The 22,850-nt window shown below is 46.4% G+C and overlaps 1 protein-coding gene across 11 annotated transcripts in view; it reads left to right on the top strand.

The window, feature by feature from the left end:
- The window catches only part of nedd4l (NEDD4 like E3 ubiquitin protein ligase), a 122,617-nt gene extending 100,390 nt beyond the window's left edge, over positions 1–22,227 (top strand). For all 11 annotated transcript variants that reach the window (XM_064977361.1, XM_064977357.1, XM_064977356.1 and 8 more), the window contains 11 exons: positions 930–995; positions 3,032–3,261; positions 5,119–5,240; positions 5,414–5,484; positions 6,282–6,451; positions 9,572–9,632; positions 9,958–10,017; positions 15,415–15,522; positions 18,972–19,068; positions 19,226–19,298; positions 21,244–22,227. In XM_064977361.1, the coding sequence (XP_064833433.1) occupies positions 930–995; positions 3,032–3,261; positions 5,119–5,240; positions 5,414–5,484; positions 6,282–6,451; positions 9,572–9,632; positions 9,958–10,017; positions 15,415–15,522; positions 18,972–19,068; positions 19,226–19,298; positions 21,244–21,346 (1,161 nt within the window). In that variant the 3' untranslated portion in view covers positions 21,347–22,227. The remainder of the gene's footprint in view (positions 1–929; positions 996–3,031; positions 3,262–5,118; positions 5,241–5,413; positions 5,485–6,281; positions 6,452–9,571; positions 9,633–9,957; positions 10,018–15,414; positions 15,523–18,971; positions 19,069–19,225; positions 19,299–21,243) is intronic.
- The last annotated feature ends 623 nt before the right edge of the window (positions 22,228–22,850 follow it).

Here is a 22,850-nt window from a genome sequence, read left to right as displayed (position 1 = left end):
CTCTCTAGCTAGCTAGCTAGTGTTGTGAAATACTAGCTAATGCACAAATGGGTTTTCGTGATGATGGCTATGCCATAAATCCTCAAAGTTCCAGAATGGGCTGAAAATGGCAGCCATATTGGTCAGGTATAAAGTCAAAGCAGTCTAATTGGAATGGCAGTAGATAAAAGTCAGGCATGTGATATATCAGACATTTTGTAATATAATTATTATCAACCTAAAATATTGTCATATAATCATGAATACAGTTTATATGAGTTTAATACACATTTTCTGTATACATTTCCTCTAAAATATATGCTAACAGACCATAAATGTCTTAAGTTTTTGTTTTCTTGGAAAGCAGTGAGTACTATTATGATAAAATATCAGTACTTGCATTTACAACTTGCCTCATATCAACTGATTTCATACAGTGTATGTGGATTGACTGCGTTGTTTATATGGAATTTTAGTTTATTGGCATATTATCTAAAAAACTTAGTGCAGATAAATTATTGAAATTCATTCTTTTACACTATCACAGCACTGGCAAACCATGGTTGACCAACTCCCTGACCAAAATGGCTGAACTTTAAGCCATCATAAGAAGGTTCATGTCCATTCTAATGCGTAATTTATATGCTGTCACCATCATATACAGTATTGTACATGGCAAAGATACTGTCTTTTACGACCAAGATAAGCCACCCTTTCTCTTTCTAGCATAGACAGGGCCTGTGAGTATGTGTGGTTTTCTATGAGCCAAATATACAGTCACCATCATATACAGTATTGTGGTTTAACATAAGGCAAAGATACTGTCCCCATGATGCCGTATACAGTATTGCACATTACAAAGATACTATCTTTCATGACCAAGATAAGCCACTCTCGCTCTAGAATAGACTGTTATATTGACTGACTGACACTTGTTTGTTCCATTGCAGGCTGTGCCATACTCTAGAGAATTCAAACAGAAATACGATTACTTCAGAAAGAAGTTGAAGAAACCGGTAAGAAATTTTACCTTGCTGCTCAACATTTTAGTGCTTTTAGTGCATTTTGGTGCTTAACATTTTGTGTTACAAAGTGGGATTAAAATTGATATAATTGTAATTTTTGTTGTCATCAATCTACACAAAATATTCAAAGTAGAAGAAAATTTTTATTTTTTAAAGATGAATCATTTAAAAAAAGTATAACTAAAATGTAGTCTTTACGTAAGTATTCAGCCCCTTTGTTTAGGCAATCCTAAATTAGTTCAGGAGTAAAATGTGGCTTAACAAAAATCACACGATAAGTTACATGGACTGTAAGGTCCCTCAGTCGAGTATTGAATTTCAACTACAAAGACCAGGGAGCTTTTTTTTGAAAGCCTCATAAAGAATTGCAGGGATTGGTAGATGGGTGACACTAACACATCGGACATTGAAAATCTCTTTAACATGGTCAAGTTAATAATTATTCTGTGGATTATGTATTAAACCACTCAGACACATCAAAGATAGTCATCATTCTGAACTGAGATGCAGGACAGGAATGAACCTGCTCAGGGATGTTACCATTATTTTTAAACAGCTACAGAGTTCAATGTCTGTTTTGGCCTTTCGAGGGGAGTTTTTCCTAACAACCGTGCTTCTACACCTGCATTGCTTGCTGTTTGGGGTTTTAGGCTGGGTTTCTGTACAGCACTTTGAGATATCAGCTGATGTACGAAGGGCTATATAAATAAATTTGATTTGATGGGAGAAAACAACGGAGATTGGATCAACACCATTGTAGTGACTCCAAAATAATGACTTAAATGACAGGATGAAAATAAGAATACGAATTATACCAAATACAAATATTCCAGAACTTGCATCTTCTATGCAACAAGGCAAAAACAACAACAACAAAAAACTAAATAATACACTTTTTGGCTTAATAAAAGCAAAGCCTAATGTTTAAGCCAAATCCAACACCAAACATCACTGAGTAACTGCCTCCTTATTTTCAAGGATGGTGGTGGCTGCATCATGGTATGGGTATGCTTGTCATCAGCAAACACTTGTTCAGGATAGAAAGAAATGGGATAGAGCTAAGCACAGGCAAAATCCTAGAGGAAAACCTGCTTCACAACAGAGACTGGGAAGGGAATTCTCCTTTTCAGCAGGAGAATAACTTAAAACACAAGGCCAAAGAAGTTGCTTACCAAGAAGACATTGAATGTTCCGGAGTGGCCAAGTTACCATTTTGACTTAAATCGGATTGAAAATCTATGGGGAAGACTTAAACATTTCTGTCTAGCCATGATCCCCAACGTCTTGACAGAGCTTGAAGATTTTTTGAAAATAATAATAGGCAAATATTGTACAATCAAGGTGTTCAAAGTTCTTAGAGGCTTACCCAGAAAGACTCACAGCTGTAATTGATGCCAAAGGGTGATTCTAAGATGTATTGACTCAAGGAGCTGAGTACTGATGCAACGACTATATTTTGGTTATTTAATTTCTATTCATCTTCCACTTAGACATTAAGCGTATTTTGTGTACATTGTTGACAAAAAAATAACAATTGAATCAATTTTAATCCCGCTTTGTAACACAATAAAAATGTATGTGAAGAAATCCAAGAGGTCTGAATACTTTTGCAAGGCTTTTGCAACACACTTAATTTCAGCGACTCTGAATTAATTGCTAATTAATTAGGCCCTCTTAATTCTTTAATTAATTCACTGTAATTAAGTTGTCAAATGGGGCACGTTGTTTTATATTCAGTGCAAAAACACTTTACCTTACCTCACACATCCTAGTTAACATTAATCTGAAGAGAAATTAGTCTTTCTCTTTGTGTGTTCCCTGGTTAGAACCACTGAACGAGGCTTTTATCCCAAACGTTTGTGGCATGAACAACCATCCATCCCCTGTACAGATAAATAATACTTAAGTAAACTCAACTTAAATAAACTGTTTTAGAGTAAACATGTATTTGTTGTTGTTGTTGTTTGTATTCCCTTTTAGGTGCACTGAATGTGTGTATGACGTTTTTTAATCTATTGTGTCCCCAGGCGGACATCCCTAACAGGTTTGAGATGAAGCTGCACAGGACCAACATCTTTGAGGAGTCGTATCGCCGTATCATGTCTCTGAAGAGACCAGATATCCTGAAGGCCCGCCTCTGGATCGAGTTTGAGTCAGAGAAGGGGCTGGACTACGGAGGTGTGGCCAGGGAGTGGTTCTTCCTGTTGTCTAAGGAGATGTTCAACCCTTACTATGGACTCTTCGAATACTCAGCCACGTATGTATTGTCTCTATCATTGTCCACCACTTATAGCAACTTACAGAAGTACAAATGAAAATGTGCGACGCACAATTGGCCTAGCGTCGTTCGGGTTAGGCCGGTAAGGATGTCCTTGTCTCATCGCGCACCAGCGACTCCTGTGGCGGGCCGGGCGCTGTGCACACTAACCAGGTTGCCAGGTGCACTGTGTTTCCTCCGACACATTGGTGCGGCTGGCTTCCGGGTTGGATGCGCGCTGTGTTAAGAAGCGGTGCAGCTTGGTTGGGTTGTGTATCGGAGGTCGGATGACTTTCAACCTTCGTCTCTCCCGAGCCCGTACGGGAGTTGTAGCGATGAGACAAGATAGTAGATACTAACAATTGGATACCACGAAATTGTGGAGAAAAAGGGGTAAAAAAATAATAATAAAATAAACTCTTGAGGACCACCATTTTGTGGAGTCCTAGGTCTTTAAAAATATATATTGACAGTCAAATTTGGTACATTTTTGCAGTATGTAACAAATGAAGGGCCTATTATTATTTACAGTTAGCACTGTGAAAAGTAATGTAAAATTAATACTATCAACTTATTAATTTTGGAAGGGAAAAAAGTCAATAAGAAAATACATGCAATTACCCCTGCGGACCACAGGAAACCACTGCTCTATTGTATAGTGTCTAAAACAGGAACGAGAAATTCTAGAGATGGTCATGAAAAGAGACACAGCCAATTTCCTGTTTTAAGGGCTCCCTCTTCCTTTCGTTCACTCTGGCTTCCTGACAATCAATGCTTTCCTCAGAAGAACAGCATATAGACAATTTCCAGCCTAACATTCAGTGACATTTGACTCAAAAGGCAACATTTGCACATGCCTGTTTCTTTCTCCATTTTTTTTTCTGACCATACATCTCAAACAAATCTTAATCCTGGCCTGAGGAAGTGACTTCAGATCGTTGACTTCTGTCCTGGGATGTAATCATTGATTTGATTGGTTAGATTAGATACCAGGTTCCTAAAATTAACACGGGTGGTCAGGGCTCCACAGTGCAAGCATTTCACTCACGTTAGCGAATAGTAATTGAAGTATGAGCTCATTTACAGCAAAATAAATGCTGCAGTAGCAGTTTTCAAAGTGATTATGTCGATGTGTTCATATCTGGTAGCTAGTCACACAAAGAACTAGCTAGGAGTCAAATAATATAGGTTAGCCTGCCTGGCTGGGGAGCTGTGCGCACTGTGATTCAAGAGCTGAAGATGATACATTTTTAGAAGCTCTGCACAAAGGTGTTAAAGTTGGTCTAATTTACTCAAATCTACTGAAGTGAGACTTTGTTCTTGTGTTTCTTGGGTATTTACATTGTTTTGTTGACAAGATCGGTTGTTTTTCAACGTTTGAGTTTGCTTCAACTGCTAGCAACGACACATCGGCTGTACTGATCAGATTCTCTATCTCACACACTGTCACTGGCGACTCCCGAACCCACTTGTTGCCGTGGTAACCTCACGCCCTTAAAGGGGCAGCTGATATTTTTTGTGTGATCTGTGATATTTTAGTTAAGACTCGGGTTGCACATTTGTTCTGTGGGGAAATTGAGTAATATACCACATCACTTCTTACAACTAATACATGTATTAGTTTAGAAACATCACAACAAATGTTCCTCCGCAGTTGTTTTTGGTTTAATAATGGGGGCTAAAAAAAATTGGGCTGGTAAAAAAAAATCTTAGTGGCTGGTAGATTTGAAATCTACCTGCCACAGTGGCTGGTGGACCAAGAAGTCCGTTTCAGGCCCTGTTAGAAAACTTAAATTATTTGGGTCATGTGTACCACATTTCATATCTGACCCCAACCTCTCTCTCTTGTCTCTTCAGAGATAACTACACACTACAGATCAACCCTAACTCTGGGCTGTGTAACGAGGACCACCTCTCATACTTCAAGTTCATTGGTCGAGTGGCAGGGATGGCCGTGTTCCATGGGAAGCTATTGGACGGTACGATCAGCTGCTCTTGTATATCAGAAGCTCTGGTATTTATGCAAAATTGTTTTCCAACCATCACAAGGCCGCCGACAACAGAATAGACCTTTGATTGTCCATTTTGTAAATAAGTTTAATATCTTTTGACCCCAGGTCTGATTGAACGTTGTCTTGTCTCCTCTCTTCAGGCTTCTTCATCCGACCATTCTACAAGATGATGCTCGGGAAGCAGATCACACTGAAAGACATGGAATCAGTGGTGAGGCCCTGGAATCATCTCACCATTAACATTACTTTCTTTAGGTAGTTTTACTCTCAGAGATTTAAAGTTCAGTGGTAGAAAAAGTACCCAATTATCGTACTTGAGTTAAAGTAAAGATACCTTTTTATATAGAAAATGGCTCAAGTAAAAGTGAGTCCCCCCAGTAAAATACTTAAAGTCAAAGTGTTTGGTTTTATATATACTTAAGTATCAAAAGTAAATGTAATTGCTATAATATACTTAAATATCAAAAGTAGAGATCATTTAATTCCTCAAACCAGACGGCACGGTTTTCTTGTTTATTTTTGTTGTTATTAAGGGTAGCCAGGGTCACACTCCTAACACTCAGGCATCATTTACAAACAAAGCATTTGTGTTTAGTGAGTCCGCCAGATCAGAGGTAGTAGGGATGATCAGGGTTGTTCTCTTGGTATGTGTGTGAATTATACAACTTTCCTGTCCTGCTAAGCATTCAAAATGTAACGAGTACTTTTGGGTGTCAGGGAAAATGTATGGAGTAAAAAGTACATTATTTTCTTTAGGGATGTACTGGAGTAAAAGTTGTCAAATATAAATAGTAAAGTATAGATACCCCCAAAAACTACTTAAGTAGTACTTTAAAGTATTTTTTTTACACCACTGAATGAGTTAGGAGATTTAAAAAGTGTCTCGCCAGAAACAACAGCTTCATAAGCATACAAATTGAGTGGGCTCAGACTTCAATCCAGAAAACTAGTTTGACACACACACACACTATGTAACGTCTTTGTTTCCCCACCACGTTGACCTTGTAGGACAGTGAATACTACAACTCTCTGAAGTGGATCCTGGAGAACGATCCTACTGAGCTGGACCTGCGGTTCTGTATCGATGAGGATAACTTTGGACAGACGTACCAGGTGGATCTGAAGCCCAGTGGTGGGGACATGGTGGTGACCAACCACAACAAAATGGAATACATCGAGTAAGTTCACCTTTCGTCTTCAATCACTCACATTATTTTAGATGTTTTTTTGTTTGTTTGTTTTTTAATGTGACGCCATTTGAATTTAGTTACTTCCCTTTGGAGCTTTTGTAATAATCTGATTCAAGAATCAATATTCAAGTTTATTTGTCATTTGTCGGTATTAAGAGCGTTGGACAAGTAACCAGAAGGTTGCAAGTTCAAATCCCCGACCTGACAAGGTACAAATCTGTCGTTCTGCCCCTGAACAGGCAGTTAACCCACTGTTCCTAGGCCGTCATTGAAAATAATAATTTGTTCTTAACTGACTTGCCTAGTAAAATAAAGGTAAAATAAAAATAAAAAATTAATTTAAAAAAATACTTGTACCTGTATACGGGTTGAAAATGTCAAATTTGGACACAGTGGCTGTACAGTAACATACGTCAGGGCTCAGGCTCTGTGCTTCAGTGCTCTATGGATTTTGGCTGATAACCGTTCTGAACTTGAGCACTGCACACAACAAGAAGTTGCCCACATACCTCCCTCTAATTGGGCAACTTTTGAAAAAAGTTTTGTTGTCTGAGTGAGAGAAAAGCTGTAAATGAAGAGGACTCTGTATTTAGAAAGATGAGACATTGAGGATTATAATAAAATACTGCTTTGGCGTCATACAAGCTACTCAAAAACCTGTAAATCCAAATGTGCACTTCACATTTCCATGTTAATATACAGTGTCCACGTTTATGATCACTGTTTGATATACAGTTACAAGATGACATGGCGTCAGACCCTGGGTTGTTCTGAACAGAACGAGCCTCTGTCTTTTGTGAAGAAAATCACAGAGGAACGCACCTGAATGCACTCATGACTGAGTCAATCAAATGTATTTATAAAGCCCTTTTTAAATCAGCTGATGTTATAAAGTGCTGTACAGAAACCCAGCCGAAAACAGCAAGCAATGCGGATGTAGAAGCACAGTGGCTAGGAAAAACTCCCTAGAATGGCCAAAACCTTGGAAGAAACCTAGATAGGAACCAGGCTCTGAGGGGTGGCCAGTCCTCTTCTGGCTGTGCCGGGTGGAGATTATAACAGAACATGGCCAAGATGTTCAAATGTTCATGGATGACCAGCGGGGTCAGATAATAATAGTCACAGTAGTTGTCGAGGGTGCAACAGGTCAGCACCTCAGGAGTAAATGTCAGTTGGCTTTTCATCGCTGATCATTCAGAGTTGGAGACAGCAGGTGTGGTAGAGAGTCCAGAACAGCAAGTCCGGGACAACGTAGCACGTCCAGTGAAGAGGTCAGGGTTCCATATCCTGGAGCAGAAGCATGACCAGGTGGACTGGGGACAGCAAGGAGTCATCCGGCCAGGTAGTCCTGAGGCATGGTCCTAGGGCTCAGGTCCTCTGAGAGAGAAATAGAGAGAATTAGAGGGAGCATACTTAAATTCACACAGGACACCGGATAAGACAGTAGAAATACTCCAGATATAACAGACTGACCCTAGCCCCCCGACACATACACTACTGCAGCATAAATACTGGAGGCTGAGACAGGAGGGGTTGGGAGACACTGTGGCCCTGTCCGACGATACCCCCGGACAGGGCCAAAGCACAGCCCCCACACCACTAGAGGGATATCTTCAACCACCAACCTATTACCCTGAGACAAGGCCGAGTATTGCCCACAAAGATCTCCCCCATGGCACAAACCCAAGGGGGGCAAGAACCCAGGGGGTGCTCCAACTCGGACAGGAAGATCACGTCAGTGACTCAACCCACTCAAGTGATGCACCCCTCCTAGGGACGGCATGGAAGAGCACCAGTAAGCCAGTGACTCAGCCCCTGTAATAGGGTTTGAGGCAGAGAATCCCAGTGGAAAGAGGAGAACCGGCCAGACAGACAGCAAGGGCGGTTTGTCGCTCTAGTGCCTTTCCGTTCACCTTCACACCCCTGGGCCAGACCACACTCAGTCATAGGACCTACAGTCAGAGAACTGGCAGTGTGGTGCCAGGACAACAACCTCTCCCTCAATGTGAGCAAGACAAAGGAGCTGATCGTGGACTACAGGAAAAGGCGGGCCGAACAGGCCCTCATTTACATCGACGGGGCTGAAGTGAAGCAGGTCAAGAGTTTCAAGTTCATTGGTGTCCACATCACCAACAAACTATCATAGTCCAAACACACCAAGACAGTTGTGAAGAGGGCACAACAACACCTTTTCCCTCTCAGGAGACTGAAAATATTTGGCATGGGTCCTCAGATCCTCAAAAGGGTCTACAGCTGCACCATTGAGAGCATCCTGACCGGTTGCATCACCGCCTGGTATGGCAACTGTTCGGCATCTGCCCGTCAGGCACTATAGAGGGTAATGCGTACAGCCCAGTACATCACTGGGACCAAGCTTCCTCCCATCCAGGATCTATATAACAGGCGGTGTCAGAGGAAAGCCCATAAAATTGTCAGACTCCAGTCACCCAAGTTATAAACTGTTTTCTCTGCTAGCAAGTGGTACCGGAGCGCCAAGTCTAGGACCAAAAGGCTCCTCAACAGCTTCTACCCCCAAGCCATTAGACTGCAGAACAATTCATAAAAATCGCCACAGGACAATTTACATTGACACCCCCCCTCTTGTACACTGCTGCTAGTCGCTGTTTGTTTACCTATGCATAGTCACTTCGCCCCCACCTACATGTACAGATTACCTCAACTAGCCTGTACCCCTGCACACTGACTCACTACCGGTGCCCCCTGTATATACAGTGGGGCAAAAAAGTATTTAGTCAGCCACCAATTGTGCAAGTTCTCCCACTTAGAAGTTACAGGTTTGTGAGAGCCAGAAATCTTGCTTGTTTGTAGGTGACCAAATACTTATTTTCCACCATAATTTGCAAATCTATTCATTAAAAATCCTACAATGTGATTTTCTGGATTTTTTTTTCTCTCATTTTGTCATAGTTGAAGTGTACCTATGATGAAAATTACAGGCCTCTCTCATCTTTTTAAGTGGGCGAACTTGCACAATTGGTGGCTGACTAAATACTTTTTTGCCCCACTGTATTGATTTGTCATAATATGATAGTACCCCATCTGACTCGTATCTAGGTTTGCACTACTCATTGCTCTGTTCTCTAACAGTCTTGTCATTCAGTGGAGGTTTGTGAACCGGGTCCAGAAACAGATGAATGCCTTCTTGGAGGTGAGTGTTGTTTTAACTGTAATGTGGTAATACCTCTTGTTATTTGGTAACAGTGAAGCAAAATGATTTGTACCCAGACCAATAGGTCAACAGGCCTTGTTTTGAAGTGTAGAGAGACCATCTTTAGAAAGACGGTTCTGGAGGTTTTGAGGGTTATATCATAACCGTCGTAATGCAGATCAAAATCAGGTGGCTAGAAGTTTTTTCAGTTGAAAGTCTGGTACCCGTAGCAACTGAAGTTTGTGTAAATCTGGCATGTAATCCCTCCAATAGCTGTTCAACATTCATTTACGGATTTTATTTCCCCCGTATTTTCGTCCAACAGGGATTCACTGAACTCACTCTCATCGACCTCATCAAGATATTTGATGAAAACGAGCTTGAGGTACAGTATTATTGTTTGTTGTTGTTTTGCCATCTTTATAGTGTTGGGATTTACACTCATATGCTGTGACATGATTCATTGTTAGTTCTCCCCCAAAAAATTTAAGCTAAGTTTGTCTGTGACTGTCGGCTAAGTTTCTGACTGTAGGCTAAGTTTCTGTCTGTCTGACTGTAGGCCAAGTTTCTGTCTGTCTGACTGTAGGCCAAGTTTCTGTCTGTCTGACTGTAGGGCAAGTTTCTGTCTGTCTGACTGTAGGGCAAGTTTCTGTCTGTCTGACTGTAGGCCAAGTTTCTATCTGTCTGACTGTAGCCAAGTTTCTGTCTGTCTGACTGTAGGACAAGTTTCTGTCTGTCTGACTGTAGGGCAAGTTTCTGTCTGTCTGACTGTAGGGCAAGTTTCTGTCTGTCTGACTGTAGGGCAAGTTTCTGTCTGTCTGACTGTAGGGCAAGTTTCTGACTGTCTGACTGTAGGCCAAGTTTCTGTCTGTCTGACAGTAGGCCAAGTTTCTGTCTGTCTGACAGTAGGCCAAGTTTCTGTCTGTCTGACTGTAGGGCAAGTTTCTGTCTGTCTTGACTGTAGGATCGTTCCACCTTAAAAAACGCAAGAATGGCTATTTTGACACCGACCATCTCAAATTGTTCTAATAAGTTAAACATTATTTTGTTGAAATATAATTTTGATCTCTGAGAATCTAAGCTATTTGATTGCACCCAAATTGGCCATTTCAATTTATAATAGGATTCATATAATATTCAATAAATATAATACCCAACATTTGATTTGCACAAAAACCTCTTAACAATGATTAATATGGCCTCCCGGGTGGCGCAGTGGTTAAGGGTGCTGTACTGCAGCTCCAGCTGTTCTACCAGAGACTCTGGGTTCACGCCCAGGCTCTGTCGTATACCGGCCGCGACCGGGAGTTCCGTGGGGCGACGCACAATTGGCCTAGCGTCGCCCGGGTTAGGGAGGGGTTGGCCGGTAGGGATATCCTTGTCCTTGTCTCAGGTTGCCAGGTGCACGGTGTTTCCTGCGACACACCCGGCTGGCTTCCGGGTTGGATGGATGCGCGCTGTGTTAAGAAGCAGTGCGACTTGGTTGGGTTGTGTATCGGAGGACGCATGACTTTCAACCTTCGTCTCTCCCGAGCCCGTATGGGATTTGTAGCAATGAGACAAGATAGTAGCTACTAACAATTTGATACCACAAAATTGGGGAGAAAAAGGGGTAAAAATTAAAAATATATATTTTTTAAAACCTCTTAACAATGATTAAGATGTGATGAATCCAAATAAATGGTCAAACGCCGCCCAACAGCCAGTATACAGTATCGGTTTTCTAAATGGTCAAACGCCGCCCAACAGCCAGTATACAGTATCGGTTTTCTAAATGGTCAAACGCCCAACAGCCAGTATACAGTATCGGTTTTCTAAATGGTCAAACGCCGCCCAACAGCTAGTATACAGTATCGGTTTTCTAAATGGTCAAACGCCGCCCAACAGCCAGTATACAGTATCGGTTTTCTAAATGGTCAAACGCCCAACAGCCAGTATACAGTATCGGTTTTCTAAATGGTCAAACGCCGCCCAACAGCTAGTATACAGTATCGGTTTTCTAAATGGTCAAACGCCGCCCAACAGCCAGTATACAGTATCGGTTTTCTAAATGGTCAAACGCCCAACAACCAGTATACAGTATCGGTTTTCTAAATGGTCAAACGCCGCCCAACAGCCAGTATACAGTATCGGTTTTCTAAATGGTCAAACGCCGCCCAACAGCCAGTATACAGTATCGGTTTTCTAAATGGTCAAACGCCCAACAGCCAGTATACAGTATCGGTTTTCTAAATGGTCAAACGCCCAACAGCCAGTATACAGTATCGGTTTTCTAAATGGTCAAACGCCCAACAACCAGTATACAGTATCGGTTTTCTAAATGGTCAAACGCCGCCCAACAGCCAGTATACAGTATCGGTTTTCTAAATGGTCAAACGCCCAACAGCCAGTATACAGTATCGGTTTTCTAAATGGTCAAACGCCCAACAACCAGTATACAGTATCGGTTTTCTAAATGGTCAAACGCCGCCCAACAGCCAGTATACAGTATCGGTTTTCTAAATGGTCAAACGCCCAACAGCCAGTATACAGTATCGGTTTTCTAAATGGTCAAACGCCCAACAGCCAGTATACAGTATCGGTTTTCTAAATGGTCAAACGCCCAACAGCCAGTATACAGTATCGGTTTTCTAAATGGTCAAACGCCCAACAACCAGTATACAGTATCGGTTTTCTAAATGGTCAAACGCCCAACAACCAGTATACAGTATCGGTTTTCTAAATGGTCAAACGCCCAACAGCCAGTATACAGTATCGGTTTTCTAAATGGTCAAACGCCGCCCAACAACTAGTAGACAGTATCGGTTTTCTAAATGGTCAAACGCCGCCCAACAGCTAGTATACAGTATCGGTTTTCTAAATGGTCAAACGCCGCCCAACAGCCAGTATACAGTATCGGTTTTCTAAATGGTCAAACGCCGCCCAACAGCTAGTATACAGTATCGGTTTTCTAAATGGTCAAACGCCGCCCAACAGCTAGTATACAGTATCGGTTTTCTAAATGGTCAAACGCCCCCAACAGCCAGTAGACAGTATCGGTTTTCTAAATGGTCAAACGCCGCCCAACAGCTAGTATACAGTATCGGTTTTCTAAATGGTCAAACGCCGCCCAACAGCTAGTATACAGTATCGGTTTTCTAAATGGTCAAACGCCGCCCAACAGCCAGTATACAGTATCGGTTTTCTAAATGGTCAAACGCCGCCCAACAGCTAGTATACAGTATCGGTTTTCTAAATGGTCAAACGCCGCCCAACAGCCAGTAGACAGTATCGGTTTTCTAAATGGTCAAACGCCGCCCAACAGCCAGTAGACAGTATCGGTTTTCTAAATGGTCAAACGCCCAACAGCCAGTAGACAGTATCGGTTTTCTAAATGGTCAAACGCCCAACAGCCAGTATACAGTATCGGTTTTCTAAATGGTCAAACGCCGCCCAACAGCCAGTATACAGTATCGGTTTTCTAAATGGTCAAACGCCCAACAACCAGTATACAGTATCGGTTTTCTAAATGGTCAAACGCCCAACAACCAGTATACAGTATCGGTTTTCTAAATGGTCAAACGCCCAACAGCCAGTATACAGTATCGGTTTTCTAAATGGTCAAACGCCGCCCAACAACTAGGAGACAGTATCGGTTTTCTAAATGGTCAAACGCCGCCCAACAGCTAGTATACAGTATCGGTTTTCTAAATGGTCAAACGCCGCCCAACAGCCAGTATACAGTATCGGTTTTCTAAATGGTCAAACGCCGCCCAACAGCTAGTATACAGTATCGGTTTTCTAAATGGTCAAACGCCGCCCAACAGCTAGTATACAGTATCGGTTTTCTAAATGGTCAAACGCCGCCCAACAGCCAGTAGACAGTATCGGTTTTCTAAATGGTCAAACGCCCAACAGCCAGTAGACAGTATCGGTTTTCTATGTTTGACAAGTAGTATGAGTATTGTTTATTCGTACTGTCATTTATTTTCTGTGAATTTGGTGATGGTTTTTGGGGTGGGTGGGCTTAGTTTGGGGGGTGGGGTGGGCTTAGTGTGTGGTTTGGGGGTGGGGTGGGCTTAGTGTGTGGTTTGGGGGTGGGGTGGGCTTAGTGTGTGGTTTGGGGGGTGGGGTGGGCTTAGTGTGTGGTTTGGGGGTGGGTGGGCTTAGTGTGTGGTTTGGGGGGTGGGGTGGGCTTAGTGTGTGGTTTGGGGGGTGGGGTGAGCTTAGTGTGTGGTTTGGGGGGTGGGGTGGGCTTAGTGTGTTGTTTTTGGGGTGGGTGGGCTTAGTGTGTGGTTTGGGGGTGGGGTGGGCTTAGTGTGTGGTTTGGGGGTGGGGTGGGCTTAGTGTGTGGTTTGGGGGTGGGGTGGGCTTAGTGTGTGGTTTGGGGGTGGGTGGGCTTAGTGTGTGGTTTGGGGGTGGGTGGGCTTAGTGTGTGGTTTGGGGGTGGGGTGGGCTTAGTGTGGTTTGGGGGTGGGGTGGGCTTAGTGTGGTTTGGGGGTGGGGTGGGCTTAGTGTGTGGTTGGGGGGTGGGTGGGCTTAGTGTGTGGTTTGGGGGTGGGGTGGGCTTAGTATATGGTTTGGGGGGTCCGTGGGTGGGCTTAGTATATGGTTTGGGGGGTCCGTGGGTGGGCTTAGTGTGTGGTTTGGGGGGTCCGTGGGTGGGCTTAGTGTGTGGTTTGGGGGGTCCGTGGGTGGGCTTAGTGTGTGGTTTGGGGGGTCCGTGGGTGGGCTTAGTGTGTGGTTTGGGGGGTCCGTGGGTGGGCTTAGTGTGTGGTTTGGGGGGTCAGTGGGTGGGCTTAGTGTGTGGTTTGGGGGGTACGTGGGTGGCATTTGCCCATTTATTTGGATGTCTCATATCTTAATTATTGTTAAGAATACGTTTTTTGTGCAAAACAGATGTTGGGTATTTATTGAATATTATATGAATCCTATCAATTGAAATTGACAATTTGGGTTCAATCAATTAGCTACATTTCTTCAGAGTTCAAATCGTCTTTCAACAAAATAATGTTGCAGGAATGCTTATGGTATTTGTTTCTAACTGCAGAAACCATTTCAGAACAATCTGAGATTGTGGGTGTCATGGCTTGCTGAAATAACATGGAATGACCCTGTAGGCTATGTGTCTGTAGACTAAGGGAACCATGGGTTTATGTTTCTCTGTCTCTGTTGTCTAAGGGCCCCTGTGTTTCTCTGTTGTCTAAGGGCCCCTGTGTTTCTCTGTTGTCTAAGGGCCCCTGTGTTTCTCTGTTGTCTAAGGGCCCCTGTGTTTCTCTGTTGTCTAAGGGCCCCTGTGTTTCTCTGTTGTCTAAGGGCCCCTGTGTTTCTCTGTTGTCTTAGGGGCCCCTGTGTTTCTCTGTTGTCTAAGGGCCCCTGTGTTTCTCTGTTGTCTAAGGGCCACTGTGTTTCTCTGTTGTCTAAGGGCCACTGTGTTTCTCTGTTGTCTAAGGGCCACTGTGTTTCTCTGTTGTCTAAGGGCCACTGTGTTTCTCTGTTGTCTAAGGGCCCCTGTGTTTCTCTGTTGTCTAAGGGCCCCTGTGTTTCTCTGTTGTCTAAGGGCCCCTGTGTTTCTCTGTTGTCTAAGGGCCCCTGTGTTTCTCTGTTGTCTAAGGGCCCCTGTGTTTCTCTGTTGTCTAAGGGCCCCTGTGTTTGGATGTTTAGAAACCCAGAATGATGATGATTCTTAATAACTAACCCATGTTCTCTAGAAAAGAGTGATCAACAACAGTATTCTGAGTGCTGTCATTTCTGTATGTGAGTGATAGTGATCTTTTATATTGGTGTTGTGTGTTTTCCCTAGCTGTTGATGTGTGGTCTGGGTGACGTGGATGTGAATGACTGGAGACAACACACTGTCTACAAGAACGGTTACTGCCCCAACCACCCAGTTATACAGTGGTTCTGGAAGGTAAGACAGTCCTCTCTCTCTCTCTCTCTCTCTCTCTCGCACTCTCTCTCTCTCTCTCTCTCTCTCTCTCTCTCTCTCTCTCTCTCTCGCACTCTCTCTCTCGCTCGCACTCTCTCTCTCGCTCGCACTCTCTCTCTCGCTCGCACTCTCGCTCGCACTCTCGCTCGCACTCTCTCGCTCGCACTCTCTCTCTCGCTCGCAGCCTCTCTCTCGCTCGCAGCCTCTCTCTCGCTCGCAGCCTCTCTCTCGCTCGCAGCCTCTCTCTCGCTCGCAGCCTCTCTCTCTCGCCTCTCTCTCTCTTCGCTCGCAGCCTCTCTCTCGCTCGCAGCCTCTCTATCGCTCGCAGCCTCTCTCTCGCTCGCAGCCTCTCTTCGCTCGCAGCCTCTCTCGCTCGCAGCCTCTCTCTCGCTCGCAGCCTCTCTCTCGCTCCTCTCTTCGCTCGCAGCCTCTCTCGCTCGCAGCCTCTCTCTCGCTCGCAGCCTCTCTCTCGCTCGCAGCCTCTCTCTCGCTCGCAGCCTCTCTCTCGCTCGCAGCCTCTCTCTCGCTCGCAGCCTCTCTCTCGCTCGCAGCCTCTCTCTCGCTTCCTCTCTCTCGCTCGCAGCCTCTCTCTCGCTCTCTCTCGCTCGCGCTCTCTCTCTCTCTCTCGCTCGCCTCTCTCTCGCTCGCTCTCTCTCGCTCGCGCTCTCTCTCTCGCTCGCTCTCTCTCTCTCGCTCTCTCTCGCTCGCTCTCTCTCGCTCGCAGCCTCTCTCTCGCTCGCAGCCTCTCTCTCGCTCGCAGCCTCTCTCTCGCTCGCAGCCTCTCTCGCTCGCCTCTCTCTCGCTTCAGCCTCTCTCTCGCTCGCAGCCTCTCTCGCTCGCAGCCTCTCTCGCTCGCAGCCTCTCTCTCGCTCGCAGCCTCTCTCTCGCTCGCAGCCTCTCTCTTCTCTCGCTCGCAGCCTCTCTCTCCTCGCAGCCTCTCTCTCTCGCAGCCTCTCTCTCGCTCGCAGCCTCTCTCTCTCGCTCGCAGCCTCTCTCTCGCTCGCAGCCTCTCTCTCGCTCGCAGCCTCTCTCGCTCTCTCCTCTCTCCGCTCAGCCTCTCTCTCGCTCGCAGCCTCTCTCGCTCGCAGCCTCTCTCTCGCTCGCAGCCTCTCTCTCGCTCGCTGCCTCTCTCTCGCTCGTTGCGTCTCTTCGCTCGCAGCCTCTCTCTCGCTCGCAGCCTCTCTCGCTCGCAGCCTCTCTCTCGCTCGCAGCCTCTCTCTCGCTCGCAGCCTCTCTCTCGCTCGCGCTCTCTCTCTCGCTCGCGCTCTCTCTCTCGCTCGCGCTCTCTCTCTCGCTCGCGCTCTCTCTCTCGCTCCTCTCTCTCGCTATCGCGGAGAAACTCTCGCTGAACTCTCAGACGCTCTCTCTCTCGCTCGCGCTGTTTCTCGCTAATGTCTCAAAGAGCTCGCGCTCTTCTCGCTGAGTCTCTCTCTCGCTCGCTCTCTCGCTCGCCGCGCTCAACTCGCAACCTCTCTCGCTCTCTCTCTCTAATCTCTCGTGGACACTTCCTCTCTCGCGCTCTCTTCCTCTCTCGCTCTCTCTCTTCCTCTCTCGCTCTCTCTCTTCCTCTCTCGCGCTCTCTCTTCCTCTCTCGCGCTCTCTCTTCCTCTCTCGCGCTCTCTCTTCCTCTCTCGCGCTTTCTCTTCCTCTCTCGCGCTTTCTCTTCCTCTCTCGCGCTCTCTCTTCCTCTCTCGCGCTCTCTCTTCCTCTCTCGCGCTCTCTCTTCCTCTCGCGCTCTCTCTCTTCCTCTCGCGCTCTCTCTCTTCCTCTCGCGCTCTCTCTCTTCCTCTCGCGCTCTCTCTCTTCCTCTCCCGCTCTCGCTCTCTCTCGCTCTCTCTCGCTCTTTTTCTCTTCCTCTCGCTCTCTCTGTTCCTCTCGCTCTCTGTTCCTCTCTCTCGCTCTCTGTTCCTCTCTCTCGCTCTCTGTTCCTCTCTCGCTTTCTTCCTCTCGCTCTCTCTCTTCCTCTCTCGCTCTCTCTCGCTCTCTTTCTCGCTCTCTCTCTTCCTCTCTTCCTCTTCCTCGCACTCTCCCTCTCTCGCACTCTCTCACTCACACACCTACCTATGTTTAGCCCAGCAATGTGTGTGAAAGGTTACCATCCATCCTAATGAAACATTATCTGTGTGAGTGGGTTAATATCCAACAGGAGAAACACTGAACTACTCAGACCACCGCTTGTTGTTTCCAATCAGTAATGTCTCAAAGAGGGAACTGATTCACTGTGAGTTACATACAACCACATACAACCACATACAACCACATACAACCACATACAACCACATACAACCACATACAACCACATACAACCACATACAACCACATACATGTATCATCTAGTGGACACAGTAGTCAATTATTTTTTGGGCCAAAACCTGCGTAGTGTTTGAAGATCAAAGTCTGTCTGGTTTAAACGGGTCATGTTTTCTCTGATAAAAGACTAGGTCAGAGTAGTACTTGGCCTGGTTATCAGCCCTGTCACTCTATCTGGGTCCACCAGCACTTTTAACACACACACAAACCACACACACACCACGCATACACACACACCACGCGTGCGCACACACACACACACCGCGCGCGCACACACACACACACACCACGCGCGCGCACACACACCACGCGCGCGCGCACACACACACACCACGCGCGCACACACACACCACGCGCGCACGCACACACCACGCGCGCACGCACACACCACGCGCGCACGCACACACACCGCGCGCACGCACACACACCGCGCGCACGCACACCACGCGCGCACGCGCACACACCACGCGCGCACGCGCACACACCACGCGCGCACGCGCGCACACCACGCGCGCACGCGCACACACCACGCGCGCACGCGCACACACCACGCGCGCACGCGCACACACCACGCGCGCACGCGCACACACCACGCGCGCACACACCACGCGCGCACACACCACGCGCGCACACACCACGCGTGCACACACCACGCGCGCACGCGCACACACCACGCGCGCACGCACACACACCACGCGCGCACACACCACACCACCCACACATACACACACCACCCACACATACACACACCACACCACCCACACATACACACACCACACCACCCACACATACACACACCACACATACACACACCACACCACACATACACACACCACACACACAGAGTGATACAGAACAGAGGAGCACCCCCCCAGGCCAGATGATCTGATTCAGAGGACTGGTTTATACAGATTCTGTCCTGTACAGTGTCATGTGCCCAGAGTCCTTTTGGGATATTGTTTTGCTCGTTCGCTTCAGACACATGTTTGTCTCGTTCGAAGTTGAAGGACCTACACCTGCACTGAGTCACCTCAGTGAAACCTATAACACACCCGAGGGGATAAATGTCTGTCCAGTTCCAACATCCTCATGCGTTTCGTCCCATGTGTCCCACTCTGCAGGCCGTCCTGCTGATGGATGCTGAGAAGAGGATCCGCCTGCTTCAGTTTGTCACCGGGACATCCAGAGTCCCTATGAACGGCTTCGCTGAACTCTATGGTGAGAGATGGCAACTCTACGGTCCGCAGTAGGCTAGGATGTTTATTCATAGGGCTCTGTCGTAACCAGAAGCCCAATAGTACACTTCTCTGTGTTCCGGCCACAGCTGCACTGGTACTGTGTGTTTTAGTACCACTCCTGTCTTCTCCCATGTCAGGTTCCAATGGGCCTCAGCTGTTCACCATTGAGCAGTGGGGAACTGCTGATAAGCTACCCAGAGCACACACCTGGTACGTATTGGTCTTACAGCTTGCCTGCCCTCTTCCCTCTGACAAGTCCATTGAATCTGTAATGGATTAAACTACTCTTATGAAGTAGTGAACATGACATTTGTGAAACATGAAAATCTCACATTGTACGTTTCCGAGATCTTTTGGAATGTCCCTAAGAGTTCAGGCTGTTCTGGGGGCAAAGGGGTGTCCAACCCGGTACTCAATGTACCTGGTAGGTGTACCTAATAAACTGGGCGGTGGGTATATCCAGTGCATTCGTAAAGTATTCAGACCCCTTGACTTTTTCCACATTTTTGTTACATTACAGCCTTATTCTAAAATGTATACAAAAATGTGTTTCCCCTCATCAATCTACACACAATACCCGATAATGACAGAGAGAAAACAGGTTTTTAGACTTTTTTGCAAATGAATTAAATAAATAAAAACATACCTTATTTACATAAGTATTCAGTCCTTTTCCTATGAGACTCGAAATTGAGTTCAGGTGCATCCTGTTTCCATTGATCATCCTTGAGATGTTTCTACAACTTGTTTGGAGTCCACCTGTGGTAAATTCAATTGATAATTTGGAAAGGCACACACCTGTCTATATAAGGTCCCACAGTTGACAAGGCATGTCAGAGCAAAAAACAATCCATGAAGTTGAAGGAATTGTCCATAGAGCTCCAAGACAGGATTGTGTTGAGGTACAGGTCTGGGGAAGGGTACCAAAAAATGTCTACAGCATTGAAGGTCCCCAAGAACATTCTTAAATGGAGGAAGTTTGGAACCACCAAGACTATTCATAGAGTTGGCTGCCCGGCCAAACTGAGCAATCGGGGGAGAAGGGCCTTGGTCAGGGAGGTGACCAAGAACCCGATGGCTCTGACAGAGCTCCAGAGTTCCTCTGTGGAGATGGGAGAACCTTCCAGAAGGACAACCATCTCTGCAGCACGCCACCAATCAGGCCTTTATGGTAGAGTGGTCAGACGGAAGCCATTCCTCAGTAAAAGACATGACAGCCCGCTTGGAGTTTGCCAAAAGGCACCTAAAGGACTCTGACCATGAGAAACAAGATTCTCTGGTCTGATGAAACCAAGATTGAATTATTTGGCCTGAATGCCAAGCGTCAAATCTGGAGGAAACCTGGCACCATCCCTACAATGAAGCATGGTGGTGGCAGCATCATGCTGTGGGGATGTTTTTCAGCGGCAGGGACTGTGAGACTAGTCAGGATACAGGGAAAGCTGAACGGAGCAAAGTACAGCGAGATCCTTGATGAAAACCTGCTCCAAAACGCTCAGGAACTCAACGACCCAAAGCACACAGCCAAGACAACACAGGAGTGGCATTGGGACAAGTCTTTGAATAGCCCAGCCAGAGCCCGGGCTTGAACCCGATCTAACATCGCTGGAAAGACCTGAAAATAGCTGTGCAGCGACGCTCCCCATTCAACCTGACAGAGCTTGAGAGGATCTGCAGAGAAGAATGGGAGAAACTCCCCAAATACAGGTGTGCCAAGCTTGTAGCGTCACACCCAAGAAGAACCAAGGCTGTAATCGTTGCCAAAGGTGCTTCAACAAAGTACTGAGTAAAGGGTCTGAATACTTATGCACATTTTTACATTAAACATTATTTTTAAAAACTGTTTTTGCTTTGTCATTATGGGGTATTGTGTGTAGATTGATTGAGGGGGGGGGGGACAATTTAATCAATTTTAGAATAAGACTGTAATGTAACCAGATGTGGAAAAAGTCAAGAGGTCTGAACAGTTTCTGAATGTACTGTATGTTTTCTATGGGTTGTGGGTATGATTATTTACTATTCTACAATTTCTAGTCTGTTTCATGTGAGTGTTTCCATTATTTCGCCCCGGGTATTAATATCACATTATCCTCTATAAATGTATCCTGAATAAATCAGACTGCTGTGAGACAAATGGTGTGATTCTCTTCTCCAGCTTCAACAGGCTGGACCTGCCTACCTACGAGTCGTTTGATGACCTCCGAGAGAGGCTGCTGATGGCTGTGGAGAACGCTCAGGGCTTTGAGGGCGTCGATTAAACTAACATCAGCCATCTTGGTTGAATACCACTACAGAGACGACAACCACCACAGGACAGAAGGTTTAAAAAACAACTGCCACAGAACGTAAAAAAAAAACAAAAAAACTAACTGCCATTCTACAGCTGCAGACCGTGGCCGTAGCAGGGTCTACCTGCAAGCATGTTATATGCACAGGATCAACCACCGAGGTTACTCTGAGACTGTAGTGAATGTGACAGAGACAACGAGCCATGTCTGTCTTCTCCTATGTCAAGGTGCTGGGGAACATGGCCACTACAGTGCAGCCAATGCAAAACACTGCACCCCTGTCTGAAATCTGCAGTGCTGGAATCTCTGATGCTTTTCAATATGAATATCTCTCCTGTTGTATTTGACACCCACCATCCCTGTGACTCTGCTGTGCTGTGGAGTGCATAGCCTTAACCTGCTGGTTACTGCATTCTGTATGAATCTAATTACTACTCCTCTCTCCAAGTTAACATGCTGGATCCTGCATTGTGTGTATATATAATCACTGATCAATTGGAATCCTGCATTGATCAATCACTACTTAACTCCTCTCCAGGTTACCTTACTACTACAGCACCACACCACCAGATAACCTTAGGAATGCTAACCAATCACAGATTCACTAATGAGGATATAAGCCGTGTCGCTCTCACTGTTCGACTACTATGCCTGCCTGGTCCCACCTCTCTCCCCCCCTCCCTCTCTCTCTCCCCCTCTCTCTCTCCCCTCCCTTTCTCTCTCCCCCCTCCCTCCCTTTCTCTCTCTCCCCCCTCCCTCCCTTTCTCTCTCTCCCCTCCCTCCCTTTCTCTCTCCCCATCTCTCTCTCCCCCCCTCCCTCCCTTTCTCTCCCCCCTCCCTCCCTTTCTCTCTCCCCCTCCCTCCCTTTCTCTCTCCCTCCCTCCCTCCTCCCTCTCTCTCTCCCCCCCCTCCCCCTTCTCTCTCATCCCCTCTCTCTCTCCCCCTCTCTCTCCCCCCCTCCCTCCCTTTCTCTCCCTCCCTTTCTCTCTCTCCCTCCCTTTCTCTCCCCCTCCCTCCCTTTCTCTCCCCCTCCCTCCCTTTCTCTCTCCCCCCTCCCTCTCCCCCCCCCCTCCCTTTCTCTCCCCCTCTCTCCCCCCCTCCCTCCCTTTCTCTCTCCCCCTCCCTCCCTTTCTCTCTCCCCCTCCCTCCCTTTCTCTCTCCCTCCCTTTCTCTCTCCCTCCCTTTCTCTCTCCCTCCCTTTCTCTCTCCCTCCCTTTCTCTCTCCCTCCCTTTCTCTCTCCCCCTCCCTCCCTTTCTCTCTCCCCCTCCCTCCCTTTTGCTCTCTCCCTCCCTTTCGCTCTCCCCTCCCTCCCTTTCGCCCTCCCCCTCCCTCCCTTTCGCTCTCCCCTCCCTCCCTTTCGCTCTCCCCCTCCCTCCCTTTCTCTCTCCCCCTCCCTCCCTCCCTCCCTTCTCTCTCTCCCCTCTCTCTCTCTCCCTCTCTCTCCCCCTCTCTCTCTCCCCCTCCCCCTCTCTC

The sequence above is a fragment of the Oncorhynchus masou genome, chromosome 11 (assembly GCF_036934945.1).
Source record: "Oncorhynchus masou masou isolate Uvic2021 chromosome 11, UVic_Omas_1.1, whole genome shotgun sequence".
Lineage (NCBI taxonomy): Eukaryota > Metazoa > Chordata > Actinopteri > Salmoniformes > Salmonidae > Oncorhynchus > Oncorhynchus masou.
The sequence above is the reverse complement of the archived record's forward strand: the minus strand, read 5'-3'. Positions and strand labels throughout refer to the sequence as shown.